Here is a 9,936-nt window from a genome sequence, read left to right as displayed (position 1 = left end):
AAAGTCTATTCACGAAAAACGTTTCGTAGTTTCACCTTCGTACACTCACTCACTCTCACTTCCTAGCGCTATAAGGTCTCTCTTTTTGTAAATAGAAACTAGGTGATGTACTTTAAAACTCTTCGCTCGACTGTAAAATATTTTGTAGATGCGTATAATTTTTGTACGCGAGATAGAGCCGCGAGACTGCGATGCGCTCAACTATTTAACCGTATCAACTTTGCGTAATATTAATTCGATATAATCACTTGTAAAAAATTTGTACAATTATTATCTTCCTTTCCTTAGTCGGTGATGCGTACTGTTCAGCGATCGCAGTCTCCATCGCTCTTCTCTCTTCGAAAGTGCGTTTTTTTGTAATCAACAACGACATTTATACGAAAGAAAGAAGAAGAAAAACGAATTTGTAAATACTGCATTTAAAATAAAAACAAAAAAAAAACTTCTTCAAAACATACACACTGAATTGGTCTCGAGTGATTTGCAACAAACAATAAAAACGAAAAAAAGATAAAGAAAACAAGCACACGGGAGAATGGTACATATAATGACTTGATTGGATTTTAAGCGGCCAATCGGCAGCGAAATTCAAATTGGCCGTCGGCCGCGAGGATGAAGTTATTCTCTGAGGGCGTGTGGGGAGAGAGCAAGAGAGAGAGAGAGAGAGAGAGAGAGAGGAGAGAGAGAGAGAAGAGAAGAGAGAGAGGAGAGAGAGAGAACAGGTGGCTTCGTAATTCGACGTTACGCCTCCCCGGTACAGAACTTCCGCTCTGTCTCACTCGCTTTCTGGCACGCACACGAAAATTATCGTTGACTCTCGCCCAGTTAACCACCAGCAGCAACAGTAGCAGCAGCAGCAGTCCAGCGACAATTATCAAACGTTTCCACCTACGACAGGTGACTTTCCACCACCGCTAGATTTATTCCTCTGCGCGTTGTGATAAAGATACGAGTGTACTCGCAAGCTATTGCTGTTCTTGTACTTATTACCGCAAAGCTTGCACGTCAAACTTTCCAATGGTCCATGGATGTATTTAACATGTAGCTTGAGATTTTCCCTCCGCGTAAAGTGTCGTAAGCACCAGGGACACGTGTACATATGTATAACTTTGCCACGTTCCATTCGCGTTATTGGAACAAGTTCAGAGATAAAGCGCAGTGTTGTTTCTAGAGATAAGCTGCTACCTGGTAGACCTTTGATCGTACGGCGACCTTTATTGCCGGCGGGAGCAGTACTGCTCGACGATGATGACGGGTCTTGGGAAGAGTAATCATTTGCGGTACATGTCCCTTCTACCGTAGCCTCGTGGAAACCTGCGTGCACGCGATTTATTCTCTCATTACTTTATAAACAATTTTGTCATTATACGAGGAGTCTGATTACACATTCTCAGTTCGTTCGTGTTTCAGGTGTGTAAAGAAAGAAAGTAGCTATTGTTATCATATTCTTTCAATCATACACGAGAGACATAAAGCGTATTTCCGTTAATGCACGATAATTCTAGAAAATAATATTCGTCACCTAGCGAATGGCTTAGCTAATCTTGTTTGCATCGATGATATAAACAAGGTTACTGCTTAATTAACATTACGCTGTGTGGCTAAATTGCACGGTATGTATTCGCGCACATGCAGAAATTTTATTCGAAGTCAAGTTGTTTTCATTGATATATAAATTTTGTTAAAATTTCTGTAAAGTATAAGGTGATGACAAATCAGCATTGATTACTACCGACAGACGTAATTCCGTCGTAAAATAAAAACTAATCAAACAATGACTAATTCCAATGAAAACCTGATTCATTAATTATTATTCAAACACAGCTTACCGACTGGTTCGCTCTGACATTGAGGTGCAGCATAGGGCATCAGCTGAGGGTTAAGCATGGTGTCCATATTCTCTTGTTCCGGTTGCGGGATCGTCGTGATCGGCGGTGGTGCAGTCGTCCTCTGTATACATTCCACTTCAGGCGTCAAATGCCGAATTTCTGGATTAATTAAACCCAAATCTGGCTTGTACTCTGGAAATTCGATGGTTGACTTTGACGTATCTTCGCAAACACTTGCTGAACAATCGAGTGGTTGATCATCGTCAACGTCCGGAGGTCGATGATGGTCAGTTGGATTGACATTAGAATCAGTCATTAAAGGCTCATTTGGTTCACGATACGACTTTTCTTCCTTTGGCGTATTTGGCGTGCACCGGCACGGCGACGAGGCATTCCATGACACTTGCATGTCGCAGAATGGCTCTGCATTGTACGCTGTGGGTGATCGTGAGGTCACATTGTTGTTTGTACGTTCCGGATGGATTAGAGGTAGTGCATCAACTAGATCCTTTTCCGTGTCGTCTTGAAGCTGAAATTACGAGTTGCGAGTTCAAAAATTGAATTTGGCGCGCATACTTGCACGCGGTTAATAAGTATTCTATTTTACCGACCTTGATAAAATTCGGTATTTACGATTCATTTTCTTTGCGATTTTTCAATTTGTTATTCATCGATCTATTTTCAACACGCGAAATCTCACTAGAATAGTCGTCGGAACTTTAAATGCCGATGTGATTCCGAATGATCGTCTTTTAATAGCACGAATGATGAAACAATAATTTAAATGGTGATATGACACAACGCTAATCTGTAAAACAATATAAACGACAAATATCGCGCTGGTATGAGTGTACTTAAATTCTGAAATATCACGATCCAACGTAAAAGGTCATTAAAACTGAGCCGAGCAAAATTTAAGTTGATATAACAAAAAAAAATAATAATAATGCATCAATTTCCTCATTCGGCTGCGATTGCAGTCTCTCTGAATGAATGTATGGGGCACACGTACTGCGATTCAGGCGAATTATCAAAAAACGATTTTGTAACGAGCGTCGATTATCGCGCTGCGCGGTTTGTGCAAGAATCAAAGTTCACCGTAACACCGTGTAGACTCACAAAGTATCAATTTTTTGCTCTCCTCATTATTTCGTCGTGAGCATTACTCTCTGCTGGCCGCCTCGCGGTGGCACGCGCAACGAGTGCTGAGAGCAGAAGAAAACTGAATTTCAAAAGATGCGCGACTTCGTTAAAGACAGCCAGCCATAGGGTTTGCGTACGGGTTTCGGTTCCCGAAAGTTGTTAAGTGCACTTCTTGCCGCGGCACTACGGCGCCGTAGTTCATTTTTAGAATCGAGACAGGCTGTTTTGCATACACTTTGAAATTCACGAGAACGCACGAAGAGTATTTAGGAGTGATTCCGATATGCTAAAAACCAAGAGTCATTGATACGTTGTTTGAACGATTGACGCAGGCACACGGGCATTCCTTTTTCTCTAACATCTGCGTGCATCTGCAGCAACTGTATATATACTTGGGCGCGCGGATTAGGGAAAACTCGCGCGCACTGGTTGTTTACCATCAGCTCGCGCGCTTTTTGCGCAATCATTCCGGTTAAAGTACGCGAAGCTCTCGAATTGACGTAAGCTCGCGAAATCTCCAAATTTCCGCGTGTGTGCGCGCAAGCGATCGTCAACAAAGAATAAGAAGAAGAATACAACGAAGCGAAGAGTCTATGAAAAATAGCGCAACGGCAGCGGCGGCGGAGAGGCATCGTGAATCATAACGCACTTGCTTGTTATCAGATGATCGTGAATAAATTAGAAAGAGAGGCGACGCTGTCGACAAACAAACGCAAACATGACTCAATCCTCTCTGTGCTGCTCGTTATTGCTTATACGCGCTGAGCGCGAGAAGAAGCGAACAAAAAAAAAGAAAAACCGTAACAAGAAGCACTTCTGCGCCTCGTTCTGCGTCCTCGTCGTCGCGTGCGTGCGCGAGAGACACGTCGCATATATGTATTATAATACGCGCACGGACGGCGTACGCAAGATCTTGCGTGGGTTTTCGGCGCATTATGCATACGCGCATCGCCAGAGGAACAAAAATGGTGCGCTGCTTTTATCTTTGCAACTCACATCATCGTCGTGGTTCCTGGTGAGTCCTTTGATCTTGAGTATCTCGGCGACTTTGAGAAAGCTGGCGATATCTTCTTGTTTGATGCTCACCTCACCTTGATACATAAACTGCAGCATCGCCGAGAGATCACGATAGTTGACATCCTTGAGTATGACTATTGGATGTTTACACGTGGTCCCCTGTAGTGCGCAACAGCAGCCATGTAACACACATACTTTTTGTATCATAACACGTCGTGTGTGTCGCGTCGCGTCGTCGTTTATTCGCGGTAAACAAGCTAACTGTGCACGTGCGGCGCAGAAGCGAGAGAGAGAGAGAGAGAGCGAGAGAGTGAGAGAGAGAAAGAGAACGTACCTTGAACAGCTCGCGAAAGTATGAGCTGCAAACAGAAAGGATGAGCTTGTGGGCCCTAAGAATTTGACCCTCAGCAGCCAGAGTTACATCGACTAATTGTTCACCTGTGAGCAGGTCATACAAGCCCGCGGATAGATTCCGCGGGAAGGTGTTCCACACCAGAGAAAAGTGCTGGCCGTCCGACGACATCTCGCTACGTTTGTTTGGCACTCTCGACTAAAACTCCATACGCAATAACAAGCGCGCGCGCCAGTACTACTCTTGCTATGCCTTCCCCCACTCCGTAAGTTTTTTTATTTCTCAGAGGAGAGAGAGAGAGAGCGCTATACTCGCCATAGCAGAGAGGAGGCTCTCTGTGTGTAAACATCCAAGTACGTAATACACGTTCCGCTGTGCCGAGCACCTTGCCATGAGCGTACGAGAAGCAACGAGGTGCCCCTTCCACTTTACACACCAATATCGTACGTTCATTCAGCTCCCGCCGCTGCGACCAATGCACACTTAGCCTCCATCCTATATACTTGTTTTTACGACTTATATCTACGCTGGTGCTATATGCTGTACAATGTAGGCGACCAAGAGCTTTTTTCTCCTTCCGAGCTTTTATCGGCGTAAACAGCTACTGAAGATCTCTCATGTCCAACTTAGTTCGAAAGTGAAACTTTTGAGAGAGAAAGAGAGCGCGAGCAAATTCGTTTATCGCTGAATCGTAGGAATTATAATTACATGCAATGCGTGCAAGTTGTTGATTACAAAGTTTCCGTTTTCATTTTTTATTCAGATACGCTGGTGATCGACAGGTGATAATCCTTCAGCTGAATAAATTCCACTAACAAAAGGAAGTATCCGTGACGTACGAGCATTTCACTAAAAAAAAAAAGCCGCATCTATGACGTATAGGAAAAAAAAGAATAATTTTTGTCGGCTGTAAAAAATAATTCCTTATAAGACGCATTCTTCGCTTATCTCACAAGCGTACGCGCTGTCTGTCTCTCTCTCTCTCTCTTTCACTCACTCACTCGCGCTAATTAACAAACTATTTATAACCGCTCGTGCTTTATTTTCGTACATTCCACGCACGGGTGAAATAACATGATACCCGCACACGTACATGGCGAGCAAGATTTCCGCATCTGTATAAAGTATACATGTGCAAAACCCTTTTGGTATACCGTTACGGGAGCTGCGCTCTCCTTATAAACGTTATGCGCGCCTGGGAAAAGTTAATTATTGCGTATATGCATGTATATATGCTTCAGCTTTTAATACGATGAATGAGTTCCTTTTTATCTGCATAGCTTCGTGGCAAACAAACACTGTTTGCCGTCCACGAGAGCGGTGATGACGGTGATCGAAATATTATTTTTTTTTTCCTCCAAGCCGCGAAGCGTTTCCATGACTGCGTATTATGGTCATATAAGATTGTCATTAACATATAGTCGACGTTTTAAATGCTGCCGCGTAGATTAATTTGGGAAATTAGGTCATACGGTACGTTATGTAAATGACAGAGATGAAACGTATATTAAGATTGGAACACACGCTTGTTTTTATGGAAGTTCAGGCAGTCTTTAATTGCACAATTCGTTGCACTTTATGTATATAAAAATCGAGTATACGAGTGTAAAAAAATTGTTCTTGACTAACCATTATCTCACAATCACATTAATGGTTTTTGTAAGTAACTCGCGCCATTTTCCGCTCCATTTTCTTTTGCTTCTTTTCGTCCTTTTCTGTCATCTGTGGAGCTTCTTGGAAGAACCATGGCGATAGAATGTTTTTCCATAACATCCATAATGCCCTTAATGGAGCCTGAATAAAAAAAATAATGTTAAAATTTACTGGCAAAAAATAAGGATGACATAAGAATACAGTAAATATGTTTACCAGTAGCCATAACAGCCAAAAATAATTTGACATAAGTGATAACACTTGAACTCCGGAAGTCAGAATGATTATGTCTTTAACATGCCTGAAATTTTATTTAAACTATTTTAATCTGCGCTTAACACTAAAGCCCCTTTGAGATAAGTGTTAAATTCTTTTTCTTACTCTCCAATACCTCCTTGCATATTCAAGTCAACTCCTGAGCTTACCAGTTGACCAGTTTCTGTATATGTTGCTCGAGCCATATATGACATGAATTGATAAGCTCCAATGTAAACTATACCAGCAAATATAGAAAATATCTAAAAATACTTAATAGTTAAGATATATTGAACTAATTTTTGAAAACTTTAATTTGTTTTTAGTATTCACCGTAGTCAAAGTTGTAAATTCAAAAAAGATGCTCATAACTATAATGTAAATTCCAAAAGCTCCAAAAATCATATTTCTATATAAACTTAACGTTGATATGTTCTCTTCAACAATTTGTTTTTCGCCTCGTGTTGCTTGTTTACTACTTTTTATAGGAGGCTGAAATAATTTAAAATAATAAAAATGAATAAAGCCATTATTACATAAGACAAATCACAGGTATAATGAATTAACAACTATTAATTGTATTGGATTCTACAAATAATTTTTGGAAAAAGATTTTTTAAATCATTGTATTACACAGCAAATTTTCAATCTGAATTTAGTTTGTAATGCTTGCTAAGATAGGTTATATTTATTCCACGAGTGCAAGTTCCGCAAGTTTGTTATTCTCGCGGGTTGAAAAAAATAGCAATAGTATTTGCATAAATTATCTTGTTGTTCCAACATATGTATCACACAAAACAAAATTAAAAAACACGCGAATGCGATTCATAATCGTGCACTCAACTCACCGCCATTGTCACTGTTTGTATTATCGTTTTAAATGTATGTACACTATAAACACTAAATAACTAAATAACAAGGAATGTTTAGTTTAAAAAGTTTCAGGTTTCAACGACCTGTCGAAACTGTTGAGTGCCACATGTCCTGACAAAACAGAAAACTATATATATGTATACATGGTACACGTAAGCGTGTGTGCATATTCGAACACAGTAAATACAATTATAAAAGAGTAGAGAGATTAAATCCATAGAAGAGGTTAGATTTGACAATCGTTGCCATTGACTCGGGCCAGACTCGAGCAGACTATGACGATTGACAACTAGTGGCGAAAAGATATTTTCGAATGTGTTGTGGCAAGGAAGAACATTACGTTATATGGTTTGCTAATCAAATGAAGTGGTTTTTATACGACGAATATCGATATTTCTTTTAAAACGTTTATTCTGTTACAATATAAATAATCTGTGATGTTTTTATAATTGAAGAACTATGGCGCTGGAACAGATTTTACAGTATATCTCAGATGGCTTAAGTGTCGTTACAATTGCGTTGTGCATAGTTTTAAAAATCCCTCAAATAAAAAAGCTACTTGATAGTCAATCAACTGTAGGCATGTCAGTTACAGGCTTAATACTAGAATTAATTAGGTACATCTTATGTACTAACAAAATTTTGCTATGAAATTATGTGATACATGCAACAAATTCTTTTGCAGTTATAGTATTTCAACGTCTTATAATTTTGTTAATGGATATTCATTGTTAACCTACTTAGAATATCCAATTATAATTATACAAGAATATATTTTAATATTTTTAGTTTTGAAGTATCAGAATTTAATAAATACTCGAACATCGCTGGTAGTGTTAATCTACTTTATAGTCTGTGCAGGATTTGTAACTGAAACGATACCAAAGATAATTTTAACTTTATTATTAGTATGTTCTTAATTCATTACATTTGATTAATAATATTTTATATAAAAATTAAGATTAAATTATTAATATTTAATCTTTTTCAGCCATTTCCTACCCCTATATCTGCTTCGAGCAAAATAGTACAATTAATAACTATTTTAAAAGCTAAAAATGCTGACTCTGTTTCTCCATTGACATGGTTTATTTCTACAATTACTAACTCAAGTAGGTAGCAGACAAATTTTGCATTTATTGTTATAAAACAAACTAAACTATTTTTTTATTTCAGCTAGAATATTTACAATTTGGATAGATTCAGCTGACATCATACTTTTGTCAAATTTCATTATCTCAACATTTTTAAGTTTATCAATAATGTGTGCAACTCTCTACTATAGAAAAGGCCATAAAAAAGTTGAATAGAAAAAAATCAAAATTATTAAATTTAACTAGGCTACTAAACTTTGTTTATTTTATAATTTTAATTTACTATATTAAATTGGCATTATATTTTTGCTATTAAGTATATTGGCATTAAGTCTATTACTTTCATACAAATTTGTTGACAACTTAAAAATATTATTATCAATAAACAATGAATAATTACTTATTCCAATAAATTTTAAGTCGATTTGTATATTAACATTGTAAGTGATAAAATAAAGAAGGTTTAGATTTTCCAAATTTAATTTCAACAGATGCGATCTGTTAGAAGCGTTTAGAGAATAGTCTACCAATGTTATTTGAAAAAAGTTTAATTGAAAAATTTTATATTTCATAATAAATTCGAATCTAACTATTGTGAATTATGTTGTCTATTATTCATTAACACTTTCCTTTTTTTAACAAATTATTAGTTCAATAATTTAATATTTAAATTGACCTCATATTTTTTTATAAATCTCATACAAAAATTAAATTACTCCTATGGGCATTCAGTAATATAACATCTGTATCAAAGCACGAAACGATAATAAATTATACGCTATTCCGTTCTTCCTCTCTTCTCGTTCTTTCAGCGGCAGCGGCTTATGTAACACTGACTTACCTAGTATAACTTTAGTTGCAGTTACCTTAGTGTAATTAATGTAAATTTTGGAAAGAATGTTGCTAAATATCAAATAATATTTTCTGCTTGCACATTGAATGTTTTGGCAGGTGACAAATCATGCTCCTAGATTTTGAGCATTTTACCGTACATAACGAATGGACTTGCTTGATTATGTAAATATCTTAAATTAATAAGTTGACCGAAAGTAAATCCGTAGTCAGCTTATTAATGACAAGTTTGTTGTTAGAATAGATTATAGAGGTATATACTAATCTTGACGATAATATATAAAATTATAGGAGTTGACTAAATAATTTAGCATTAGACATAATTAATTAAAAAAATATTTTTGTATAGTTAAAATATTATCAAAGGATACACACCATTGACTTATTTAGAATATCTAATTATTCTTGTACAGCAATGTATTCTAATTTATCTAGTGCTAAAGTATCTTAATTTACTAAATATTCAAATGCTTCTGGTAGCCTTAATTTACTTATTATTAGTCTGTATAGGATTTTTGACGCATGTTTTACCAATACTACTCTTATGATTTTTTTAGTTCGTAATGATTTCAAAGTGACTTGGACTTATTTAATTGTAGGAAAATTATCTTTAATCGTATTTGTTTTTCTTTAATTGTAGCCAACTTGCACTCTAGGATCTGCTTCAAGCAACATAATGCAATTATAGTAGCTATTTTGAGAACTAAGAATGCCGATGTTGTGTCGTTAATAACTTGGTCTCTTTCTGTATTTACGAATTCTGGTCGGTATTTTACAGAATTCTACTTGATTATGGGAGTTATTTTCCAAATAAACGATAGAATTATTTAATTTTCATTTAACTTTCAGCTAGAATTTTCACAATGTG

General features: G+C 37.1%; 3 protein-coding genes across 5 annotated transcripts; 1 reads left to right on the top strand and 2 right to left on the bottom strand.

Annotated features, from left to right (window-relative positions):
• Positions 1-866: 866 nt before the first annotated feature.
• LOC131663958 (zinc finger and BTB domain-containing protein 39-like) lies at positions 867-5,025 on the bottom strand. Of its 2 annotated transcripts, XM_058934760.1 has the most exons (5): positions 4,428-4,513; positions 4,324-4,348; positions 3,969-4,148; positions 1,830-2,358; positions 867-1,314 (listed from the first exon to the last, which is right to left on the bottom strand). In XM_058934760.1, the coding sequence occupies exons 3-5, from the start codon at positions 4,083-4,085 to the stop codon at positions 875-877; spliced, it is 1,086 nt and encodes a 361-aa protein (XP_058790743.1). In that variant the 5' UTR covers positions 4,086-4,148; positions 4,324-4,348; positions 4,428-4,513; the 3' UTR covers positions 867-874. The 2 variants fall into 2 exon arrangements, with proteins under 2 accessions (XP_058790743.1, XP_058790742.1); XM_058934759.1 differs by having other exon boundaries at positions 4,324-5,025.
• A 555-nt stretch (positions 5,026-5,580) lies between these two features.
• Positions 5,581-8,805, top strand: LOC131663916 (solute carrier family 66 member 3). Its single transcript, XM_058934686.1, has 5 exons — positions 5,581-5,921; positions 7,180-7,739; positions 7,808-8,030; positions 8,114-8,234; positions 8,299-8,805. The coding sequence occupies exons 2-5, from the start codon at positions 7,582-7,584 to the stop codon at positions 8,430-8,432; spliced, it is 636 nt and encodes a 211-aa protein (XP_058790669.1). The 5' UTR covers positions 5,581-5,921; positions 7,180-7,581; the 3' UTR covers positions 8,433-8,805.
• LOC131663917 (transmembrane protein 208) lies at positions 5,861-7,239 on the bottom strand. 2 transcript variants are annotated; one of them, XM_058934687.1, is made up of 5 exons: positions 7,098-7,239; positions 6,583-6,741; positions 6,376-6,512; positions 6,211-6,295; positions 5,861-6,135 (listed from the first exon to the last, which is right to left on the bottom strand). In XM_058934687.1, the coding sequence occupies exons 1-5, from the start codon at positions 7,101-7,103 to the stop codon at positions 5,989-5,991; spliced, it is 534 nt and encodes a 177-aa protein (XP_058790670.1). In that variant the 5' UTR covers positions 7,104-7,239; the 3' UTR covers positions 5,861-5,988. The 2 variants fall into 2 exon arrangements, with proteins under 2 accessions (XP_058790670.1, XP_058790671.1); XM_058934688.1 differs by lacking the exon at positions 7,098-7,239 and adding an exon at positions 6,883-7,087.
• Positions 8,806-9,936: the final 1,131 nt, after the last annotated feature.

Source organism: Phymastichus coffea, unplaced genomic scaffold (genome assembly GCF_024137745.1).
Source record: "Phymastichus coffea isolate CEN01 unplaced genomic scaffold, Cenicafe_Pcof_1.1 PCOF00039, whole genome shotgun sequence".
NCBI classification, from domain to species: domain Eukaryota; kingdom Metazoa; phylum Arthropoda; class Insecta; order Hymenoptera; family Eulophidae; genus Phymastichus; species Phymastichus coffea.
This window is presented reverse-complemented; position numbering and strand designations above follow the sequence as displayed.